The sequence below is a fragment of the Hylobates moloch genome, unplaced genomic scaffold (assembly GCF_009828535.3).
Source record: "Hylobates moloch isolate HMO894 unplaced genomic scaffold, HMol_V3 SCAFFOLD_13, whole genome shotgun sequence".
NCBI classification, from domain to species: Eukaryota; Metazoa; Chordata; class Mammalia; order Primates; family Hylobatidae; genus Hylobates; species Hylobates moloch.
In genome coordinates this window covers 33,754,258-33,779,371 of record NW_026652288.1, presented here as the reverse complement: position 1 = coordinate 33,779,371, position 25,114 = coordinate 33,754,258, and the positions used below count along the sequence as shown (strand labels likewise).

The 25,114-nt window shown below is 40.9% G+C and overlaps 1 protein-coding gene and 1 long non-coding RNA gene across 4 annotated transcripts; one reads left to right on the top strand and one right to left on the bottom strand.

The window, feature by feature from the left end:
• Window positions 1-1,548: 1,548 nt before the first annotated feature.
• On the bottom strand, window positions 1,549-4,328 carry LOC131380955 (uncharacterized). Its single transcript, XR_009209281.1, has 3 exons — window positions 4,150-4,328; window positions 3,279-3,438; window positions 1,549-2,515 (listed from the first exon to the last, which is right to left on the bottom strand). It is a non-coding gene; the product is annotated as an uncharacterized LOC131380955 (long non-coding RNA).
• Window positions 4,329-4,496: 168 nt separating this feature from the next.
• On the top strand, window positions 4,497-17,053 carry LOC116480559 (zinc finger protein 226). Of its 3 annotated transcripts, none has more exons than XM_032172658.2 (6): window positions 4,497-4,539; window positions 5,150-5,200; window positions 9,425-9,480; window positions 11,483-11,609; window positions 12,254-12,346; window positions 14,866-17,053. In XM_032172658.2, the coding sequence occupies exons 3-6, from the start codon at window positions 9,466-9,468 to the stop codon at window positions 17,040-17,042; spliced, it is 2,412 nt and encodes an 803-aa protein (XP_032028549.1). In that variant the 5' UTR covers window positions 4,497-4,539; window positions 5,150-5,200; window positions 9,425-9,465; the 3' UTR covers window positions 17,043-17,053. The 3 variants fall into 3 exon arrangements, with proteins under 3 accessions (XP_032028549.1, XP_032028547.1, XP_032028548.1); XM_032172656.2 differs by having other exon boundaries at window positions 9,420-9,480; XM_032172657.2 differs by having other exon boundaries at window positions 4,497-4,643; window positions 9,420-9,480.
• The last annotated feature ends 8,061 nt before the right edge of the window (window positions 17,054-25,114 follow it).

Here is a 25,114-nt window from a genome sequence, read left to right as displayed (position 1 = left end):
TTCTCATTGTTCAATTCCCACCTATGAGTGAGAACATGCGGTGTTTGGTTTTTTGTCCTTGTGATAGTTTACTGAGAATGATGTTTTCCAGTTTCATCCATGTCCCTACAAAGGACATGAACTCATCATTTTTTATGGCTGCATAGTATTCCATGGTGTATATGTGCCGGAAGCCAATTTTAAAAACAAAAAAATTCTCTGAATACATGGATAAGTGGATGAATGTGAACAACTGTATCTTTGCAATTAATGCCTGCTACACTTCTTTTTTTTTTTTTTTTTTTGAGACGGAGTCTCTCTCTGTTGCCCAGGCTGGAGTGCAGTGGCGCAATCCTGGCTCACTGCAACCTCTGCCTGGCGAATTCAAACGATTCTCCTGCCTCAGCCTCCCGAGTAGCTGGGATTACAGGGGTATGCCACTACATCCAACTAAGTTTTTTTTTTTTTTTTTTTTTTGAGATGGAATCTCACTCCGTTGCCAGGCTGGAGTGCAGTGGTGCAATCTCAGCTCACTGCAACCTCTGCCTCCCAGGTTCAAGCAATTCTCCTGCCTCAGCCTCCTGAGTAGCTGGGACTACAGGTGTGCGCCACCATGCCCAGCTAATTTTTGTATTTTCAGTAGAGACGGGGTTTCACCATGTTGGCCAGGATGGTCTCAATCTCTTGACCTTGTGATCCGCCCTCCTTGGCCTCCCAAAGTGCTGGGATTACAGGCGTGAACCACCATGCTCGGCCTAAATTTTGTGTTTTTAGTAGAGATGAGGTTTCACCATGTTGGCCAGGCTGGTCTCGAGCTCCTGACCTCAAGTGATCTGCCCGCCTCGGCCTCTCAAAGTGCTGGGATTACAGGCATGATCCACTGCACCCGGCCTTGCTTGCTACATTTTTTAAAGCATTAATCTGTAACACAGAGAGAATCCTGGAAATGAAAACAAAGTGGTATACATACGTTAGGGAGGTATGTTTAAAAAGGTTCACTGAGGAAAAATTGTGCATAAGTGAATAAAGTGCAATCCACTTACTGGATGTGGAACCAGTAAGGACAAAGAGTGGGTTTGAATGCCATTCCCTATTCTTTGGACATGATGGTGATATTTTCAGTGTAGTTGATTAAAGCATGGGTCCCTAACCCCTGGGCCACAGACCCTGTTAGGAACAGGGCCAGACAGCAAGAGGTGAGCAGTGGGCAAGTGAGCAAAGCTGAGTTCTGCCTTCTGTCAGATCAGTGGAATGAACCCTACTGTGAACTATGCATGTGAAGGATCTAGGTTGCAGCCAGGCACAGTGGCTCATGCTTTTAATCCCAGCACTTTGGGAGGCTGAGGTGGGTGGATCACCTGAGGTCAGGAGTTGGAAACCAGCCTGGCCAATATAGTGAAACCCCATCTGTACTAAAAATACAAAAATTAGCCAGGCATGGTGGCAGGTGCCTGTAATCCCAGCTACTTGGGAGACTGAGGCAGGAGAATCACTTGAACCCAGGAGATGGAAGTTGCAGTGAGCTGAGGTCGCACCATTGTACTCCAGCCTGGGCAACAAGAGCGAAACTTTTTTTTTTTTTTTAAAGGATCTAAGTTGCTCGCTCCTTGTGAGAATAAAATGATAAATGTAATGTGCTTCAATCATCCCCAAACCATCCCCATCCCCCCACCTCACCTTGTGGAAAAATATTGTCTTCTGCAAAGCTGGTCCCCTGTGCCAAAAAGGTTGTGAACTGCTGGATTAAAGGGCTTTACTCAATAAATTATATCTTAACGGGAGACTTTTTCCACTATTGATTTTCTTCAGTATACCTTCACTGGATGTTGGCTACTCATTAAGGTCCATGCTACCTCAATTTACATGGTATGCTGGGGATTGATAATACCACCTTCACATTCTTGTAATTCACTAGGAGGACTCAAGACACCCTATGTTATCATAGTCACTATGATTTATTATAGTAAAAGATACAAAGTCAGTTGAGCAACGGGAAACTGTGCATGGGATGAAGTCCAGAAGAAATCAGGTACAAGCTTCCAATAATCCTCTCCCTGTGGAATCGTTCATGATGTACTGTTTTTCCAGCATTGAATTGTAACATGTGAAATGTCTACCCAGTAAGCTCAATGGAGACTTAGTGCCCTAGGCACTACGTTGTGTTTTGTTTTGGAACTGGTCACACAGGCCAGCTGGGGCCAAAATTCTAGATTCCCAGAAGGAATTCAGCATAAATCACATTATACAAATAGCTGGGGCATGGTGAGCCACTCTTATCAGGGAATTGTGGAAATCCTCCTGAAATTCAAGTTCCCAGACACCAGTCAAGGGCTAACCTTGTATCTTGTGCTGCTATAACAGAATACCACAGATTAGGTAATTTATAAACAATAGAAATTTATCTGTCACAGTGCTTGAGGCTGGGAAGTCCAAGGCCAAGATGCTGGCAGGTTTAACGTCTGGTGAGGGCTGCTGCTGTCTGCTTCCAATATGGCATCTAGTTGCTGCATCCTCTGGAGGAGACAGATGCTATGTCCTCATGTGGTGGAAGCAATGAAAAAGCAAGAAGGGATTAAGTTTTAACAAGGGAAAACCATCAAACTATAGCATGTTGCAAGCAGGCCTTTTAAGTATAACAGTCTCAGGCCTATGTTAACTTTTTTCTGAATAAAGGGCTTCAGAAATCCAGTACCTATATTCTTTTCTTTCTTTTTCTTTCTTTGTATCACCAGATACCACATTAGGTTGTCTTCCTTCAAGGTAATTTGTAACCAAAACTAGTAGACTAAACCAAATAATTTCTTGCCCCTCCGCCCCATAACTGATAAGACTGTAGGTATAGTCTACATCTACCCTCCTCACGATCAGAGTTTTCAGGTTAGTCACAAGACAGCTGTAGAAGCTGGGAGCTATCTGGCTTTGTTTTTGGTTGGTTGGTGTTTGTTCACAGTCAAGAGGAGAGAACTGTTTCATTTGTAGTATTGTATAGTTCGTGTCTCCCAAAATGCATGGCTACTCTAACTCCCATCCACACACAAGATTAATTCCTTAGCTCTTACCTAGTATGCCCAGCCCTTGTGGGATCATTCAGTTTTGCCATCTGTGGGCTTGACTTGCCTGTTCATCTTTGGCCCTTGGGATTTCCCTGTCTTAGCCTTGAGTTTAGCTACATTTTAACGCTTTAGGAGATATTGTCACATAACATTTTTCTGTCTTTGAAAAGATCCACAATATTATGCAATGATTACCACTATCTAATCCTAGAACTCTTTCATCTGCTCCCAAAAGAAATCCCCTACCTGAGCTGGGTGTGGTGGTGCATGCCTGTAGTCTCAGCTACCCAGGGGGCTGAGGCGGGAGGATCACTTGAGCGCAAGAATTTAAGGCTGCAGTGTGCTATGATCATGCCTGTGAATAGCCACTGTACTCCATTCTGGGAAACATAACAAGACGCTGTCTCTAAAAAAGTAAGGAAAAAAAAGAAATGTACGTATTAACAGTCACTCCTCATTCGCAACTACATCTCCCCAGCCCTGGAAACAACTAATTTACTTTCTGTCTCTATGGATTTGCCTATTCTGCACATTCGATATAAATGGAATCATACCATATATGGTTTCTTGTGTCTGGCTTCTTTCATTTGGCATCATGTTGTCAGAGTTCATCTATGTTGTAACATGAATTAATGTTTTGTTCATTCATATTACTAAATACTATTGCATTATATGGATAGACCACATTTTGTTTATCCACTCCTCAGCTGATGGACATTGGGTCTTATCCACTTTTTGACTATTATGACTAATGCTGCTATGAACTTTTTTAGAACAAGTTTTTGTGTGGATATGTTTCAGTTCTCTTGGGTATTTACTTAGGAGTGAAATTGCTGGCACATAGGCCCAAGATCAGGTGCCAGCAGATTCAGTGTCTGGTGAGGTCCTGCTTTCTAAGTCATACATGGTCCTTCTGGCTGTGTCCTCACATAACTAAAGAGGCAAAAGAACGCCCTCAGGCCACTTACAAGAGAGCATTAATCCTATTCATGAGGGCATTGCCCTCTTGATCTGATCACGTCCCATAGTTTCCACCTCCTAATACCATCATCTTGGGAGTTAGGATTTAAACATATGAATTTGGTGGGGGCCATAAACACTCAGATCATAATAATACCTAAAGAGAAGTGAGGGATTCTGGAAAATGAAAACCAGCAGCCCAAGGTAGTTGGACACTTGCACATCAGAAGGCTTGGACATTCCGAAGTGTAGTCCAGGAGGGCGGTACTGTTCTGTTTTTCCCCCAACTCCGGCATTCTGTGATATGTAGTCGGGCACTCCGTGTAGTCGCACATAGCGCAGCTACAGTAAGGCTGTAAATGTTTCCCCTGAGGAATCCTGGGAACTGTAGGTCCAATCGTTCAGGTAGTTCTAGGCACTTCCGGCTCGAGGAAGGCAGTGCTATGGAATTCTGGGAAGTGTAGTCCAGGTCCTCCGGGTACTCGCAGGCACTTCCGCCCAGGAAGACGACGTAGCAGCCATCTTTTCCCTGGCTTTGGTGATTCAGGTCAGCTTCTCAGGAATCTTTCAAACTTCCCCGAAATGCACCTGTGGTCAGCAGCTAGCGGTCTTTTGTTTGGGGAAATAAAGGAGTAGCGGCTAAGAGCGGAGGTTTGAGGGGCCAGGATGCTCTTTTGCTTTTCCCTGGGCGGAGCTTGTTTGCACTGGGGGCGTACTGGCTTGGGGCGGCTGGGGTGATGCTTCGTCGGGTTTGAAGGTCTCGGGCTGTTCGCTCTCTCATTGTGACTCCCCCACCTAATGAGCCAGCCCTACCACTTCATACAGTATCACATTGAGCCAGTTAGTTAATCCCCGTGCCTTCGTTTGCTGTTCTGAAGGAAAATAAAAGCAATAACTTCCTCATAGAATGTTTTGAGAGAAAACGAGGTGATACAAAAAGTGTAAAACTGCCTGGCACGTGAATTACCAATACTACTGTAATTTCCCTAGAAACTCCCATTTTGTAGCGAACTTCTGTGAGTCCATGAAGCTGGATTGTCCCTGACCTCTTTTTAGGAAGGAGAGAGTTGCTTGTAACTGGTACTGGGAGATGCCACTGTGTTGTATCGGGGATGGAGACACAATCTGGTTATTTCACAGCTTTTTTTCTTCCCCAGCCCCGACTTCTCAAAAAGCACTGCACAGAGGAGGAGGCAGCAGAACCCCAAGTGAGTAAGACTTGTTGTTATTCTTGTTTTATTCACATAAACCAGAGAATGTGTGGGGTCATGTATTTGGGCATGAGAAGTGATTATAATTTAGCTTTAGTTGCTAAGTTCCATTCTAAGGGGTTTATACAAATGAACACCTTTCTACTATACAGTGGCTCTGTGAAGTGATACTCTTTTTCCGAGGAGACTGAGACATAAGAATATAACTTGTTTGCTCATAGCCACCTAGCTAGTAGGAGGCAGAGCTAGCATTGAAACCGAGGCAGTCTGAGTCTGGACCTGAGTTTTCTTTGGTATATTCTGCATGAGCCATAGGCAGCTGGCTAGTATCATGTGAAAATAGGTTGGGACTTCACTGTGGGGACTTTGCTCAAGGTTTGGGCTATTCTATGAGTTTTAAGAAATAGTGGCTGTGCGCGGTGGCTGACGCCTGTAATCCCAGCACTTTGGGAGTCTGAGGCAGGCAGATCACTTGAGGCCAGGAGTTTGAGACCAGTCTGGCCAACATGGTGAAACCCCATCTGTACTAAAAATACAAAAATTAGCCAGGCGTGGTGGCGAACACCTGTAATCCCAGGAGTTTGGGGGGCTGGAGCAGGAGAATCGCTTGAACCCAGGAGGCAAGGTTGCAGTGAGCTGAGATCATACCGCTGCACTACAGCCTCGGCAACTGAGCAAGACTCTGTCTCAAAAAAAGAAAAGAGTTTTTAAAAATAGTTTTCTCAATTATTAGTTTTATTTGTTTCAAATAATATAGAGGTAACACATAATCATGGAAAACACAGAAATATATTTAAAAAATGTAAATTCCCCACGACCTTAGGGTATAAAGATAACTATAGTTTTAGTGCCTTTCTGTCAAGTTTTTCTTGTGTATATTTCTGTTTATTAGGGGCTGTTTTGGGAGAGGGACTGAGTACAGTGCAACACTACTCAAACTGTGGTCCACAAAGCAGCAACATTGGCATCACCCAGGTAGAAAGGCTCATTCTTGAGCCCTACCCAAGACCTTATGATTTAGCATTTTTGCAGATAGGACCCAGAGATTTGCATTTCAACAAGATCCCAAGGTGATTGAGGTGCATGTTAAAGTTTGAGAAGCTCAGGAAAAGGTCTTATCTGGAAACTCAGGACTGGAAAACTGACCCTGCCAGATGTCACAGATAAAACTGAGCTGGCCATACTAGAACCCTACTCAGTCCAGTGATTTTTCTTTCCCATTAAATATTAACTGTCAAGTTTCTTTGCAAAAACCATGACATGAGTAGAAGACAGCTGTCAAGTCTAGAGTCAAAATGGAGGAACTTAGAGTCCTGAAGATCTATTTCTCCCAGGTGTTGGGGAGCAGATTCCTTGCCATCTTCTGTACTGGAGGCCTTCTGCCTGAAGTGGGAAGATCAGCTACCTAGTTATTGTTAATTAATGTTAGATATTATTGCCATAGTTGTCATCATCTCGTCATCGTTATTGTGATTAATGACTTTCCTAATTTCTTTTTTTTTTTTTTTTGAGACAGAGTTTCACTTTTTTTTTGTTGCCCAGGCTGGAGTGCAATGGCGTGATCTCGGCTCGTTGCAGCCTCTGCCTCCCAGGTTCAAACGATTCTCCTGCCTCAGCCTCCCGAACAGCTGAGATTACAGGCACCCGCCACCACACCCGGCTAATTTTTTTGTATTTTTAGTAGCGATGGGGTTTCACCATGTTTGCCAGGCTGGTCTCGAACTCCTGACCTCAGGTGATCCGCCCACCTCAGCCTCCCAAAGTGTTGGGATTATGGGCATGAGCCACCGTACCCAGCCAACTTTTTTTTAAAATACAATTTCAAACTTGTAGAAAAGCTGCAAAAATAATAGTGTAAGGAAATCTCATATGCTCTTCACCCAGATTCACCAGTTGTTACGTTTGTTTGTTTGTTATGTTGTTATGTTTTCCCTGTTTGCTCTGTTGATGACCATCAGCCATCACCAGGAACATACCTGTAACCAACGACAATTAAGTTTGTTTTAGCTTGCTGCATCCAAGGAGCCCACACATGCATGGGGTGTCTTGGTAAGAGGCAGTTAGGAGGACCCTGGTTATAGGGTTTTGGTTTATGTCAGCTGAGTTGGGGAGAGTTTTAGGCAATGGGTTTGTTCTGGATTGGATGCTGTCAAGAAGCAGTAGTAATTTGATCTGACAATTGTAATTTTTATGTTGGAGGTGGGGAAATAATGAGACTGGAGTTGTCACTGATAACAAAGTGGTCATGTTAGATGGAAGAGGCAATTATTTGGCTATTTTTGTCAATGTAGAATGTATTTCTCTCTGTGTTACAAGCTGTTTTATTTTTTTCTTTTTCACCATGATCACTGAGTAGACCTGTCTCATTCTTGTTGATAAATTGAAAACAGCAGGTTCTGGCTGTTGCTGCTGTTAGTTGTCAAAGCAGTTTTTTGTTGTTTTTTTTTTGTCTTTTTGCTTTCACGACTTTGTCATACTTATATTTTGTTTTTGTCTTTTTGCTGAAGCATTTGAGACCAAGCTAGAGATAGTGATCAAAATGAAATTAGTTACATTGATAACTTACTGTTATCTTACCCACAGTTTGTATTTAAACTTATTCCATTTTCCCATTAAAGACTTTGAAAGTAATTTCTTCCCCCAGGTGAGTTTCTAGTCTAATTGTATGCATTGCGCTTAGTTTTGGTTTCATTAGTCACCTTTAGTCTAGAATGATTCCTCAGACTTTATTTCTTTTTTGCTCTTGATATCTTTGTAGAGTATTGAGAAATTATTTGTAAAATGTTCTTATTTTTTTGTTTCCTTAATATTTATTCACAATTAAATTCAAGCTATGCATTGTCAGCAGAGATGCCATAAAAGTAGTGAGGCATCCTTCTCAGTGCATCATAGGAGTCAAATGTTGGTTTGTGGATTTGTCCCACTAGTGGTGTCAACTTTGTTTTTTTGGATAAAATGTCTGCCAGGTTACCTTTTTCCTTTTGCACTTAATACTTTGAGACTATGTAGCCATGTTATTCCTCACCAAACTTTCACCAGTTTTTAGCAGCTATTGATGATGTTCTAGTTATCTTTCATTCTACCTTTATTAGTTTATGTGTTCTACTATAGGAGCTTTCTTTTGTCACCCATTTATGTATTACACGTTCTTTTGTTTATAACAATATAGACTCAGGTTCCTCCCTTTTCCTTTTTTTTGAGACAGAGTCTCACTCAGTCGCCCAGGCTGGAGTGCAATGGGGCAATCTCAGCTCAATGCAACCTCCGCCTCCTGGGTTCAAACAATTCTTGTGCCTCAGCTTCCCCAGTAGCTGGGATTACAGGTGCCTGCCACTATGTCCAACTAATTTTTGTCTTTTTAGTAAAGACAGGGTTTCATCTTGTTGGCCAGGCTTGTCTTCAACTCCTGACTGTAAGTGATCTGCTTGTCTCGGTTTCCCAAAGTGCTAGCAGGATTACAGGCGTGAGCCACTGTGCCTGGCCAGGTTCTTGCCTTTTTAATTTAAGTTAGGTACGGATTGTCAAACGGTGTTTTTTAATTGCAGTATCTTGGGTTTTATTAGTTCAGTGTTAGCAAATTATTGGAAAGACGACAAGATGTTTTTCACAGTTATAAGACACTTTCACGTGACATAGCAACAACCTGTGAACTCCAACTATCTTACAATATTCTGTTGGTGGAAATTATATTTTTAAGGATAATTTCAAACCATAGACTATCTTCTACTTATTGCAATTGCAAATAAATAAGATACCTGACTATGTTGTAAGAGCTTTCTACCTTCCAGCAATCCGATGAGGTTGGTACTGTTATTCTTTACCATTTGCAGATGACAGAAGTAAGGCAAAGAGATGTTAATAATTTCCCCAAGGTGACACTTTTAGTGAGTACCCTGTCAGGATTTTAACCCATGCATATCAATTCCAGAGCCTACTGTACTTATATTGTCTCAATTTATACCATGCTCAGAATAAGAATTACTGGCGTGGAATTACAGGCACATGGGCAGTGAGGCCACTGTGTGGTTAGCCAGGTTCTGAACTACTGCTGAAAGGGGTAGATGGATATCTGGGATCCATGTCATAATCTGCTTAAAAGCCACATAAAGCTACAGCCACCCCAAGAAGCACACACCTTTGCTAATTCCTAAAGAGCAGCCACGTGGATTAGCAACATATTTGCCCAGTTTTCATTTATTTCTCTCTTCTTTCCTAGTTCAGCTTCTTAGGACTCTGCACTTCCCCAGAAGGAAGAATTAAAAATGAATATGTTCAAGGTGAGTAGAGCTTGCCTTTCCCGCCTGTTAAAAATACCATTTTAGTACTTAGAAATGGGACCAGGTTTTTCTTTTTCAAGTAAGAGTCAAGGCATTTGACGACCTGTTGAGTGTGCTAGGTGCTTATTTTGTCCCGTTTAAGTTTAGCTGGTTTTGGTTTTAGTTTTATTTCGTCATTTTTATTTTACAAATAAAGGTAGAAAAATTAATAGAAATGATGGGTGGGTGCAGTGGCTCACACCTGTAATCCCAGCACTTTGGGAGGCCGAGGCAGGGGGTGGGATCACTTGAGGTCAGGAGTTTGAGACCAGCCTGGCCAACATGGTGAAACCCTGTCTTTACTAAAGATACAAAAATTAGGCCGGGCGCAGTGGCTCACGCCTGTAATCCCAGCACTTTGGGAGGCCGAGGCGGGTGGATCACGAGGTCAGGGGATCGAGACCATCCTGGCTAACATGGTGAAACCTCGTCTCTACTAAAAATACAAAAAATTAGCCGGGCATGGTTGCAGGCGCCTGTAGTCCCAGCTATTCGGGAGACTGAGGCAGGAGAATGGCCTGAACCCGGGAGGCGGAGCTTGCAGTGAGCAGAGATCGTGCCACTGCACTCCAGCCAGGGTGACAGAGCGAGACTCTGTCTCAAAAAAAAAAACAAACAAACAAAAATTAGCCGGGTGTAGTGGCACACACTTGTAATCCAAGCTACTCAGTTGGCTGAGGCAGGAGAATCACTTAAATTTGGAAGGCAGAGGTTGCAGTGAGCCGAGATCATGCCACTGTACTCCAGCCAGGGCAATAGAGCGAGACTCTGTCTCAAAAAAAAAAAAAAAAAAAATTAATAGAAATGAAAAATATCTTATTTCCATAATCTCTTCATTGTATGTACTCGTAATTATATATTGGCATTCATAACATAGATATAATTTTACATTTCTTACATTTATAATATTTATTTTTGTTGTATTTCTATCAAATTTATGTATCCAGTTTTTAAACTCTTCTCTCTATATATACAGTTAGTGTAGGATTTTTACTGTTTTAGGAACTACAGTGTTAGTTTTCTTGCATTTAACTTTTTCTGAAAAAATCAATTTTGAAAAATACTGCCTTTTAAAATCCGTAACATTAGATATTCAGAATTGAAAAGGTATGTTTTGTGTGTGGTACTTCAGATTTTTTTGATAGAATATTCAAATATGGCACAGTGTGTCAGGATTTAACAGCTGCTTCACCCAGAAAAAATATTAGACTTTTTTACTACAAGAGCTACATTCTGTCTTCCCTATGCCTCAGTCATACCTGTGTGTTTACTGGTCTTTTTCCCTTTGAATATTTTTTTTAGTCAAAGTAATATGTGACCTTAATTTAAAATGCCTAGTGGTAGGAAAGGATTTGCCAAGCACTTACACTCTGCTCCTGTATTGATACCTCACAGCAACTATGAAGAGGTTGTTTTGTCTCCATTTTAAACATAAATAGAAAAGGGCTTGTGAAAAATGAGGAACGTGCTCAAGTTCACATGGAAAACTAAAGATCCGGGATCAGTGTATTAATTCAAGTGAAAGACCAAGACAGGAGGACAGAGAGAAAGAGTCCTTCATTCAGAAACCTGACATGCCCTTTAGGTTTATTTCCACGTATAACACTGCTCACTTGGCTCCCACCTCAGTAGGAAGGCAGGTGCTATCAAACACTATGGGACTAAACTGGTAAACCTTTCTGGGGAAATTGGCAATGTTTTAGGTTCAGCAGGTAACAGTTCTAGGAAATTCCCTTACAAGAGTACTCATTGAGAGCTTCCGGTAAATATACAAAGCTTTCTTTTTCACAGCAGCACTTTTGGTAAGTCAGTGTATGGCACTGGCAAGGCAGGAGAAGGGCTGGGAAATCTACAAACGGCTCAGCATCCAGAACACCTTTCCACCTGTTCTCTTCACCTTCTCAGTGTTACCCATCTTCCAGTGGACATTAGTTGTAAGATTGAGGTTGTGTTTTTGTCGTAGGAAGCAGTGACCTTCAAGGACGTGGCTGTGGCCTTCACGGAGGAGGAGTTGGGGCTGCTGGGCCCTGCCCAGAGGAAGCTGTACCGAGATGTGATGGTGGAGAACTTTAGGAACCTGCTATCAGTGGGTGAGGGCAGCCTCCCTCTGGAATATCTTTGTGACCTTGGAGTTTTAAGGCTTTGTGGCCCTTGAAATGGTTCCCTGAGTGTGGGAACCTGACTTTCCTAATTTTTATGGGATGCAGAGACACTGGATGTTTCTGGTCTTTCTGAACAGAATATTTTAGGTCTTTTTCATTTGTGTTTTATAGAAGAACTATAAATGAACAGAATACTGCTATGCCTTGTCTGTTCTTTTTCATATTTTACACCTGTCCCAGTATTGAATTATAAAACCAATTTATTAAATGCCACCAGCAGATTTTAATGAAATAAAATAGGGTAGAAAATACTAGAACTCCTTAGGAAGAATGACACACACTGCAGCAAAAACTCTGGCCAATTGCTTGAGTGATGTGAGAACCAATGGGAGATTTAATGAAAACAGACATTAGTTAAAAATAGGTTATTCAAACTTGGTTTTCATAATATGTATTTACGCATGTGTGTCTGGGTCATGAAATAAATGGTGTTTCTTTACTGAGTCATGATTTAAATAAAAGTTTGAAAAACACTGCTTTCAGTGTCTTGAATGTGCAGTTGCAACTCAGATTTCCAGTGTATTTTAACTCTAATATGGTCATTTTCAACTTGTGATTTGGCATTTTCACAGGGCATCAACCCTTCAAACAAGATGTATCACCTATAGAAAGAAATGAGCAGCTTTGGATAATGACGACAGCAACCCGAAGACAGGGAAATTTAGGTAAAAACCAAACAGTTGTGAGTTCTTATAGTTAACTGTCCATCTGCTTTGCTTCTCGTTAGCCTTGTTGCCATCACCTGGTCCAAATTGCCAACTGTCTTTCCTGGATTATTGCAACACCCTTTGTACTGCTTGCCCTGCTCCCACCCCTCTCTTACATTCTGTTCAAGTGGCAAAGTGAGTTTTTGTTACCTTGTGTCAGACTATGTTGTTGTTTTGTTCAAAAATCTCTGTGACTTATTTTACATAGAGTAAAATCCACTTAATATGGCTGACAGAGTCTTACACGGTGTGCTTTTCATCCCCCACTACCTCTCTAAATATATCTTCTATACTCTCTTTTTCTGTGAATTCCAGCCACATTGTCCTCCCTCTTGCTTTTCAGACCTATCAAGGATGCTTCTGCCTCACAGCCCTGTGTGTGTTCTTCTCCCTGCCTGAAATAATCTTTCATCTATAATCCTTCTGGTCCCTTCTTCATTCAGTTATTTGCTCAGTTTTAGTATTATAAGAAAGGCCTTGGCCGGGCACGGTGGCTTACGCCTGTAATCCCAGCACTTTGCGAGGCCAAGGTGGGCAGATCATGAGGTCAGGAGATCGAGACCAACCTGGCTAACACGGTGAAACCCCGTCTCTGCTAAAAATACAAAAAATTAGCTGGGCGTGGTGGTGGGCGCCTATAGTCCCAGCTACTCGGCAGGCTGAGGCAGGAGAATGGCATGAACCCAGGAGGCAGAAGTTGCAGCGCACTGAGATCGTGCCATTGCACTCCAGCCTGGGCGATAGAGCAAGACTGTCTCAAAAAAAAAAAAAAAAAAAAGGCCTCCTCTGACCACCCTATTAAAAACCCAGTCTTTCCATTTACTCTCTGTGCATTGCCTTATATTGTGTGTAAGCACTGATTATCACCTCATATATGTTTTTGTTTAGTGACTTACCACCTTTCTCTCCTCACTGGAGTGTAATTTCCAGGAGTGGAGGAATTTCATCTATTTGTTTCTGTCTCCTCAGTGCTTAGAATAGTCCTGGTATATGGCAGAGACACTATAAATATTAGTTGAATAAATGAGTTAATGGAAATCTGTCTTCCATGGAGGTAACTAATAGGTGGTGAACAAATCAGCATAAATAAGGGATATTGCAAAATATCTTTTGTCTTCCGATGAATTCCTAACCTAATTCTAATTTCTCTTTGTGAGTGTGTGTGTGTGTGTGTGTGTGCGCGCTTGCATGTGTTTGCCTGTCTGTACAAGTTGACCCATGTCTTAGGGAACCTATAGTGTCATAGTTGTAACCAAACTGAGGAACATGCTTTCCTTATGACTTTCTTTGAGCATTTGTAGCAGAGCATATTCATTCAGGGAGGGAATATTTTACAATAAGGACTTTTATTTCTATTTCTTAGGTATTCCCCCATAGAAGGGAATAAAATTCGATTTCATTACCCATTATATCAGGAAAGAAAAAGTAAAACTAAAAACCAGGACATGAGCGTTAGCCTTTCCCTTAAAAAGTTTGCACAGTTGCATCCCATTTGCTTCTTCCAGAGTCCACATTCATAAAAAGAAATGGATCTTACATTGTTGCCTCTCAAACATTTATATTGTGTAGGCTTATATGTATGTCTTTAGAAGGCCTTTTATGTAATGACACTATTACTGCTTGTGATTATTCTGATATGATACTTTATCTGTTTTTTTTCCTAAATATCACAAGCTATTAAATTTATTTCACAATTGACTAATAGACCATTTTGTCAATTTGGAAAACATTCTTGTTAAAGACAAACATGTCTACATCCAGAAACTTTCCATACCTTGCTTTCAAAGAGACAGCATGCTTTGCTAGCCTTCCAATTTTGACTCAGTGCAAAAGCCTTAGAAGGATCCAGTGCATAGGTCTTCATGCTTTCCTTTCACCCCAAGTGATTATCAACTTTGATTTTTCTCTTCAGCAATAACTCACTTGGTGTACCCCTACCTCAGGTACAGCTTTTCAACTTTGCAGCAAAACTGTACTTTCGAGTTCTTTCTGTATTTCAGATACCTTACTTGTAAAAGCTCTTTTGCTGTATGACCTGGCTCAAACTTCAACTTGGATTTGAAGTTAGAAGAAATGTTGTAAGTCAGACAAGGATTCATACATGCATACATTCCTTGAGTGACTATTAATAACTGCCGGGCAGTAACTTCTGGGCTGTGGTTGTAAACTGTGAGCACTATGAAATGTTTTTCCTTATTGATACCATATTATGGTAGGAAAGACATGGAATAAAAAATTTAGATATTATGTCAATAGTTGTGTTTTTAAATGGGTTTCATTAGTGCATAGCAATTGGGAGCTTGGTGGACCATTTCTTGGTTTCTGTCAATATGTAAACCAGAAACTTCAAATATGTCACAAAAGATGAGCAGAACTATCCCGAGGCTCATTAAAGTCTTTTACTCTGTCCTCAGTGTGAAATCTTAAATCTTTGAACAAAAAAATTCACTATCTCTCTGAATCCTTTGTCCTTACAGGAGAGAAAAATCAAAGTAAGTTAATTACTGTTCAAGACAGAGAATCAGAAGAAGAGCTTTCTTGTTGGCAAATCTGGCAACAAATTGCAAATGACTTAACCAGGTGTCAAGACTCCATGATCAATAATTCTCAGTTTCACAAACAAGGTGATTTCCCTTGCCAGGTAGGGGCAGAACTGTCTATTCAAATTTCTGAAGATGAGAACTATACAGGAAATAAAGCAGATGGTCCCAATAATACTGGGAATCCAGAGTTTCCTATCTTGAGAACCCAGGATTCTTGGAGGAAAACATTCCTGACTGAGTCACAGAGATTGAACAGAGATCAGCAAATTTCCATAAAAAATAAATTATGTCAATGTAAGAAGGGTGTTGATCCCATCAGTTGGATTTCACATCATGATGGTCATAGAGTACACAAAAGTGAAAAATCTTACAGACCCAATGATTATGAAAAAGACAACATGAAGATTTTGACATTTGGTCAGAATAGCATGATTCACACGGGACAGAAATCTTACCAGTGTAATGAGTGTAAAAAACCCTTCAGTGATCTCTCCAGCTTTGATCTTCATCAGCAGTTACAGTCAGGAGAGAAGTCTCTTACATGTGTTGAGCTTGGAGAAGGCTTCTGTTACAGCCCAGTTCTTCCTGTTCATCAGAAAGTACATGTGGGAGAAAAACTTAAGTGTGATGAGTGTGGTAAGGAATTCAGTCAGGGCGCTCATCTACAGACCCATCAGAAAGTCCACGTGATAGAGAAACCATACAAATGTAAGCAATGTGGGAAAGGTTTCAGTCGTAGATCAGCACTTCAGGTTCATTGTAAGGTCCATACGGGAGAGAAACCTTATAATTGTGAGGAGTGTGGGAGGGCCTTCAGTCAGGCCTCTCATCTTCAGGACCATCAGAGACTCCACACTGGGGAGAAGCCATTCAAATGTGATGCATGTGGTAAGAGCTTCAGTCGGAATTCACATCTTCAGTCCCATCAAAGAGTTCATACAGGAGAGAAACCATACAAATGTGAGGAGTGTGGTAAGGGCTTCATTTGTAGCTCAAATCTTTACATTCATCAGAGAGTCCACACAGGAGAAAAACCCTATAAATGTGAGGAATGTGGTAAAGGCTTTAGTCGGCCTTCAAGTCTTCAGGCCCATCAGGGAGTCCACACTGGAGAGAAGTCATACATATGTACTGTATGTGGGAAAGGCTTTACTCTGAGTTCAAATCTTCAAGCCCATCAGAGAGTCCACACTGGAGAGAAGCCATACAAATGCAATGAGTGTGGGAAGAGCTTCAGGAGGAATTCCCATTATCAAGTTCATCTAGTGGTCCACACGGGAGAGAAACCCTATAAATGTGAGATATGTGGGAAGGGCTTCAGTCAAAGTTCATATCTTCAAATCCATCAGAAGGCCCACAGTATAGAGAAACCTTTTAAGTGTGAGGAGTGTGGGCAGGGTTTCAATCAGAGCTCACGACTTCAGATTCACCAGCTGATCCATACGGGTGAGAAACCATACAAATGTGAAGAGTGTGGCAAGGGATTTAGTCGTAGAGCAGATCTTAAAATTCACTGTAGGATCCACACAGGAGAGAAACCATATAATTGTGAGGAGTGTGGGAAGGTCTTCAGGCAGGCCTCAAATCTTTTGGCCCATCAGAGAGTCCACAGTGGAGAAAAACCATTCAAATGTGAAGAATGTGGGAAGAGTTTCGGTCGGAGTGCACATCTGCAAGCGCATCAAAAAGTCCACACTGGAGATAAGCCATACAAATGTGATGAGTGTGGGAAGGGCTTCAAGTGGAGCTTGAATCTTGACATGCATCAGAGGGTGCACACAGGAGAAAAACCATATAAATGTGGGGAGTGTGGTAAGTACTTCAGTCAGGCCTCAAGTCTTCAACTTCATCAGAGTGTCCACACAGGAGAGAAACCATACAAATGTGATGTGTGTGGTAAAGTCTTCAGTCGGTCTTCACAACTACAATCTCATCAGCGAGTTCACACTGGGGAGAAACCTTATAAATGTGAGATATGTGGTAAGAGCTTCAGTTGGCGATCAAATCTTACAATTCATCACAGAATCCATGTTGGTGATAAATCCTATAAAAATAATAGGGGTGGTAAGAACATCAGAGAACCCACACAGGAAAAAAAATCTATAAAATGATTCTTTGTGAAGACTTGTGTCATTTGAATTCTTCCAGTTATCAAGTCTCAAAGTGTTTCAGCCGCAGCTCCTCATGTCCCAGTGGTCCAAAGACAACAAAACAATCTTTATGATTAACATAGCAAGGGCTTCTTTAGTTAGAACCTTGACCTTTATAAAATGTTCCTTAGAAGACGGGTGTTAGAGTGAAATTTTTCTCAGGCCTTTTATAAAAGTATCATGGTGGACATGCCAAAATTAAGTGTCCACTAGAATGTTAACTCCATAAAGGCAGAGACTTTGTTCACTACTGAATCTACATAATCTTACCATTGCCATATACTTCACAGGTGCTCAATATTTGTTAATAGGAAACATTTTTGAAAATTATGTTGAGATCACCTGCAGAATATCATGAATTTGTAAACAGGAAACCTGAAAGTAGCCTTAATAAGATTAAGTCGGGAGACAATTGAAATGTAGAAAACCACTCAATACTGAACTCTCCAGTGTTAATATGGCATTGTCTTGTGATTAGATCCTGTCCTCCTTTAGCCTCACTAATCAAGTTGGGTCCTATCTTCCCAGACGTCTAGTTTTCTACTGGTTTTATACCATATAGATTCAGTTATCTTTTGTAACAGATAATTTTGTTCATCTTGTAGTAACTGGACACTACATACTACACTTATTTTTTCAACACTGTTAAGGCAGGGGTTTAAGTGTCAGTTGCTAATGACAAACATTTTTTAGTAGATGTTGAATTGATCATTGTTTTTTTTTCACATTTTCATTCAGGCTTTGACATGATTGCCTTCTAAGGGCTTTAGCATTACTTTAATCAGAACTTAGGTTGCAGCTATTGCAGATTTCTTTTGTCAACTTCTCTCCCCCATATTCTGAGAAAAAGGACAAAATATTTTTTAAAATTTGATAAATTTCATCAAAAATCGATTTTTGGAGCATGACTGACTTTCACCCTTTTTCCTAGTGGTGGCAGTGAAAAAAATGTTTTTGGAAAAGAAGTTAATATGTATCAGAATATAGAATGTGCATCTTTTTTTTCTGGAATTCATAGAATATGAATTTTTGATTAGGAGATTCAAGTAGAAAATGTGAGTATCACAGTGTTAATGAATTTTGTAAAAATAGAAATAATTTTTTATATACTACAGTAAAAAGGATCCTTGAAAATGATGACGAAATTTTATGACAGAAGAGTGTAACAGTTTAGTTTAAGAACATCACAGGCCGGGTGTGATGGCTCACGTCCATAATCCCTGTACTTTGGGAGGCCGAGGTGGTGGATCACCTAAGGTCAGGAGTTCGAGACCAGCCTGGCCAACATGGTGAAACCCTGTCTCTACTAAAAATACAAAAGGTAGCTGGGCGTGGTGGTGCATGCCTGTAATTCCAGCTACTTGGGGTGCTGAGGCAGGAGAATCGCTTGAACCTGGGAGGCGGAAGTTGCAGTGAGTCAAGATGTTGCCACTGCACTGTAGCCTGGGCGATAGAGTGAGACTCAGTCTTAAAAAAAAAAAGCATACCTTAAATTGGTGTGTGTCCACATGAGTGAATAGTGCATCTAATCGTGACAGTCTATCCTATGCCACCATAGCATCGAAGAGAATGCAGGAATTTTTTTCACATTTAACTTCTATATTTTAATTTTTTAGCTGATCATTGGTTTTATAGTAAAATACTTATTTTACAGTAACATAGTAAAACTAAAATATAATTTAAAAAATTATTAGAAGATATTAATCCCTTAACAATTAAATCTTGTGTCATCATATAGCATATAAGGCCAAAATTAAAGGATGGAACTCTGGAAATTAATTATAAGAACTTGTATGGTGGTTCAAAGATATGGATGCCTTGGTGAGAGTGAATATATATTTGCAGTGAATGCATTTGAAGCTTCTTTGGTACAAATCTATGCAATCAATACGGTTTTAATGTAATTCCAGTAGTAGGAATGCATCTTAGTTCTTGACAGACTTACTGGCTGAATGGATAGATAACTGAGGGCACTGGCTTGTCTTTTCAAGTGCTTGGTCTGATTAGGGGAAATGGCTGGGCCTTTCTAGGTACTGTATGGCAAGGAAAATCGAGCTGTGGAAAAAAGGAATAATAAAATTTGCAGAGGCCAGGTGCAGTTACTCGTGCCTGTAATCCCAGCACTTTGGATGGCTGAGGCAGGCGGATCATCTGAGGTCAGGAGTTTGAGCCCAACCTGGCCAACATGGTGAAACTCCATCATTATTAAAAAAAAAAAAAAGCTAGTCAGGTGAGGTGACGGGCGCCTGTAATTCGAGCTACTCGGGAGTCTGAGCAGAAGAATCATTTGAACCCAGGAGGCGGAGGTTGCAGTGAGCTGAGATCATGCCACTGCACTCTAACCTGGACTCTGTCTCCAAGAAAAAAAAAAACAAGAAGGTAAGGGCAAATTCTGAAGATATAGAGTGGAAATACATAATTTTTGAGGTAAAATTTAATAACGATTCCCAGAGGAAAAGATGTGGGTAGGGAGAGAGCAGCATGATGCCAGTGAAAACAAACCGTGGGAAAAGGCAGTTAAGCAGGATTGAATACCATTTCTTTCTTAGGCATTTCTGTGGCATTTAAAGCTTACTTGGTTAAAGGTTTTACTCAGCAAAGGATATATCTTTGTGAGGTTTCCACAATTTTCTCTATTTGGATTAAAATTCCTGTTGTTCCTGGACTGCACCTTCACATGCTAAGTATGTAAAGTCCATGATACCTGAAGTTGTGTTAGATATCAGAAATGCTGAGTCTTCAATGTTTAGTTTGCTCTTGGATCAGGATAGCCCACCAACTCTCAGTAGTTTAGTGAGTTAAGTCAGGGGTCAAAAAACTACCCCCTGTGGGCCAAATCCAGCCCACTTCCTTAAAGGTTTATTAGAATATAGCAATGCCTATGTTTTAATGTATTATCTGTGCTTTCTTGCTGCAGTGTCAGAATGTAGTAGTTGTGACAAAAACTATGGACCACAAAATCTAAAATATGTACTTTCTGGCCCTTTACAGAAAAAAATGTACGAAGCCTTATGTTAAACCAAATGATTTGTCTCCCATAACTTAAAAAAGACCCCAGGTAGAGCAGGATTTAGACCTACTTCGGTCAGGATTCCAAAATGGTTCTTTTTGATTCTCATATCTGCCCTTCTGGTTAACCCTGGTCTTTAGGTTCAAGATGGGGCTAGCAACCAGGGAGCACCTATCTTTTCAGTCAGTGGAAGGGAGGTGCTCTTTCATTTGTAGTGTTGGGTAGTTTACTACTCACAGTGTTTGTGGCTCCTCTGGCCTTGATTCTCATCTACACTCAAGATTAGACAGCTAGTTGTGTATCCAGTTCTTTTGGCCTTTGTGAACTATTAAGTTTCAACTCAGCCAGGTGCAGTGGCTCACACCTGTAATCCCAGACCTTTGGGCGGCTGAGGTGGGAGGATCTCTTGAGCTCAGGGGTTCAAGATTAGCCTGGGCAATATAGTGAGACCCTGTCTCTCCAAAAAATGTTTTAAAAGTTAGCTAGCCATGGAGGCACACATGTGTGGTTCCAGGTACTCAGGAAGCTGAGATGGAAGGATCACTTGAACCCAGGAGGTCAAGGCTGCAGTGAGCCATGGTCCCACCACTGCACTGCAGCCTGGTGACAGAGTGAGACCCTGTCTCTAGAAAAAAATAAGTTTCATCTCTCCCTTGCCACCATGGACTCAACTTCCCTATTTTGAGCCTCCGGGAGATTTTCATATCTTAGCTTTTAGCTTGGCTGCATATTAACATCTGGGAGAATTTGTTATATATTATCAGGATTCCTTTGTTTTTGAGAAAGGGATGCGAAGCCAAAATCAGTGGCTGAATGACAACACATTTAATTCACAACTTCTTAGGGTGTCTTATGTCACAAGGCATCAATGGGAAGGAATGGAATCCTGAAAAATTTGGGAACAAATGAGCAGATTCCAACAAAGTTGAGGATTTTGCTCAATCTAGCTGAGCCTCTCTTGCCGTTAGAAGGAGTCCTTCTTCCTCTCTTTGAGGTCAGTCTCCCTTGCCTGAAAAGCCTGTAATGACCTTCCCTGAGATGGTTTCCTTGCAAAAGACTTTAGATCCTCAAGACTTGCTTCCACTACCTCTCATTTTTCTAGACCAATAATGAAACTCGGGTCCTCACAGACAACGGAAGGAGTCACCAAGTAGAAAATATGACCATGAGGAGATACATCGCCAAAATAAGAATTTTTGTAATTTATATCAGTAGTAACATGAGAAATAGATATGGTTGTAGATCTTACCGGTATTGAATCAGGTGGAAATAATGATGGATTAGGCTGGATTTGCTGATATAGGTGCAGTGAACAGTGATTCCAGGCCCACTGTTAGCTTGGGCACCTGGGAATAGTTTCAACAGTTTTCTCAGTTGTATGAAACCTGGATGCAAAAACGTTAGCCTACCCTAAAGTAAAAAAAAAGCCAGAACTTTGTAAGTATGTTATAGAATTTCTCGACGTTGGCACAACGGACATTTTGGACTGGATAGCTCTGGTCTTAGGGGATGCTCTATGCATTGTAGGATGTTTAGCAGCATCCTTGGCCTCTAGCCACTAGATGCCAGTAGCGCGCGCGCGCGCGCGCGCACACACACACACACACACACACACACACACACACCTCCGTTATAACAAGCAAAAATGTCTCCAGACACTGCCAGACATCAGTGCAGGGGTTTGGAAATTGTCCCCAACTGAGAACCAGTGTTATAGAACATACACAGAGACATAGGAATGCCAGAATGCTGGAATGGATTTATGTAAAGCCTTCCTCAACCCTTGTACTCTGGGAAGATTCAGAAGACACTCTTTGCGAAGGACTTGAGAAATTCATTGGCGAGAGGAGCATTGGCAGTTTGGGAGAGCTCTGTAGTAACTCTTCTCGGCAGACCAGGAATGAGAGAGGAAAATTATGACATTGAAATGGGCTTTAAAAAAGAATTCAGTGAGGATGATGGGATCCTGGAGCATTAGGGGTCAAGTGGAGGCACTTTATTGGTAGAGACAAAATGAGCGTGTTTATCACAATGATCAGCAAAGTCAAAGGGATTGTCAGAGATCTTTGCATTTGCTCATAGATTGTGGTGTCCCTCTGGCTGAAATAGACCAGAAGCCTACTGAACCCCTGCTTGATTTGAATAAGTGGAAAGACTCTGGGTCTGGTAAATCAACATGAGAGAGAATTGTGGCCTCTCAGGCAATTACATAATGTGAATGAGTTCTCATTCCCAGAACACCTTGAATGAAGTGTAGGTCAAGTCTCCTTGAGAAAGTACACTGATATGCTGCCGAAACTGACTTATACTACCATATATAAGTCAGTTTCGGCACTTCTGCAAAGTGACTTGCAACCATATTTAATGGAGCTGTGATTAGGTAATTGGAAACAGCCTGAATATGGAGGGATTGATTACTGGTCACTAGAGCTGAATTGACATTAACTCTGAGAACCCTAAAATGTCACTGTAGCCCACCAGGTAGCAGAAGGGTTTATAGAAAACAATTAATGAATGTTTTTGCTCAGGCCCATTTGTGGTGGTCTGAATGGATCCCGGAACTCATCCTCTGATTATTTCCCAAGTTTCAGAATGCAGAATTGTAACAGCTGCATTCAATAGCTGGCAGAATCCTCATACTGAATATTCCCTGATCTGTGGAAAGAGGGCTATTTTTCCAAAGACAAACACTATAAATGCTTTGTATATGCCAAAAAATGATAACCTGAAAGCAAAAACACATTCATGGAGGAATTGCAGAGGTTAGTGCCACTAGCAGTATCTTGAAAGTTGCAAGGGTTATGGTTCTACCACATCCTGATTCAACCCTGGTGATCAATAGGGTGACAGATGTTGCAGCCAGATCACCTTCATGTTCATATGCTGATTCATTCACTCAATTGACCTGTGCAGAGATACTTATATCCTAGGGAAATACATGAAAATTATTTGAAACTTAATTAGAAGTTGACTTCATTTGCAGTTCCAGATGTGGTTTTATTTCTACAGCAAATCCACATGTCTGCTGGCACCTGATATAGAGAGCCACCAAGCCAATATATGCCTTTTTCTCTATACTTGCCTATAAATATCATCCACAGAAGTTTAGTTTGGTAGGGCCATCAATACACTTTTAAGGTCCCAGCTCAGTTCTGTATCTACTTTCCAGTATTTTTCACAATTTACTCAGGGATTGGTAAACTATGTTTCATGGACTATATCTCTTGCAACTTGTTTTTATAAATTGTCTCATTGAAGCATAACCATAACCAGTCTTTACATATTACCCAGGAGTGCTTTTGTGCTAAAATGACAGTGTTGAGTAGTTTGGCCACAGAGATCATGTGATCTGCAATGCCTAAAATATTTATTGCCCGGCTCTTTATAGAAATAACTTTCTGACCCCTGCTCTAGTCTGTAGATAAAATGCCAATTGTACTTTCTAAGCAGAAAGAAGCAATTACAATAGACATTTTGGTTAGAAGATGGATAATGCAAAAATTCAGGAGCTGGCCACGTTCATTAGATTTCTAGAGGACTGGCCGGGCGCGGTGGCTCTTGCCTGTAATCCCAGCACTTTGGGAGGCCGAGGCAGGTGGATCATGAGGTCAGGAGTTCAAGACCAGCCTGGCCAGGATGGTGAAACCCTGTCTCTACTAAAAATACAAAAATTAGCCGGGCGTGGTTGTGGGCGCCTATAATCCCAGCTGCTTGGGAGGCTGAGGCAGAGAACTGCTTGAATCTGGAAGGCGGTGGAGGTTGCAGTGAGCCGAGATCACGCCACCACACTCCAACTTGGGTGACAGAGCGAGACCCCATTTCAAAAAAAAAAAAAAAAAGATTTCTAAAGGACCAGTGGTATCAGATATACCAAGATACCTATTCCAAAGTGAAGAACAAATAGCTGCATATGACCCTTCTAAAACCACCAAGGAAGAGATACAATGACTAGTAGGATTCTTAGTGAGTTTTGTATGTGTATGCTTGACTTTAAAATTTTATTATGGTACAAAAACACATAACAGTAAATTTACCATCTTAACCATTTTTTATCTTAACATTTTTAAGTGTACAATTCATTAGTGTAAATTGTATTCACATTATGCAACAGATCTATAGAACTTCTCATCTTACAACAGTGAAAATCTATACGAATTCGATACTGTTTCCTCCCCCTTCCTCCCAGCCCCTGGTAACTACCTTTCTAAATTTTGTTCCTATGATTTTGACTACTTTTGATACTTCATGTGAATAGAATCTTACAGTATTTGCCCTTTTGTGATTTGCTTATTTCACTTAGCATAATGTTCTCGAGGTTGATTAATGTCGTGCCATGTGACAGGATTTCCTTCTTTTTAAAGGCTGCATAATATTGCATTGTATAGCACATTTTCTTTATCCATTCTTCTGTCAATGGACAGTTGGATTGCTTCTGCATCTTGGCTATAATGCTGTGATGAATATCTATTCCTTTGAGATGCTACTTTGAGTTCTTTTGGATATATACGCAGGAGTGGGATTGCTGGATTATCCAGTAATTCTATTTTTAATGTTTTGAGGAGCCTCCATATTATTTTGCATAATGGCTATACCATTTTACATTTCCACCAACAGTGCACAGGTCTTCCAACGTTACATCCTTGACAACACTTGTTATTTTTCTCTTCTTTTACCAGTGACCACAATAGTGGGTGTGAGGTGATATCTCATTACAGTTTTGATTTGCATTTTCTAAAAGATTAGTGATATTGAACATCTTTTCATGTACTTATTGACAATTTATATATCTTCTCTGGACATGTTTATTTAAGAAATTTGCCCATTTTTTTCATTGGATTATTTGGGGTTCTTTTGTTATAGAGTTGTAGAAGTTTCTTACATAATCTGGATATTAACCCTTTATCAGATATATAACTTGCAATTTTCCTCCATTCTGTAGGCTACCTTTTCACTCTGTTGGTTGTTTCTTTTGATGCACAGAAGTTTTTGAGTTTGATATAATCCCATTTGTCTTTTTCATTCC

What these genes read in the sequence shown, in the direction of transcription:
- LOC116480559 (XM_032172658.2), top strand. An exon ending in TAGGAACCTGCTATCAGTGG is followed by an intron (nt 11,610 to 12,253) that starts GTGAGGGCAGCC and finishes GCATTTTCACAG; the next exon opens with GGCATCAACCCTTCAAACAA. An exon ending in CCGAAGACAGGGAAATTTAG is followed by an intron (nt 12,347 to 14,865) that starts GTAAAAACCAAA and finishes TTGTCCTTACAG; the next exon opens with GAGAGAAAAATCAAAGTAAG.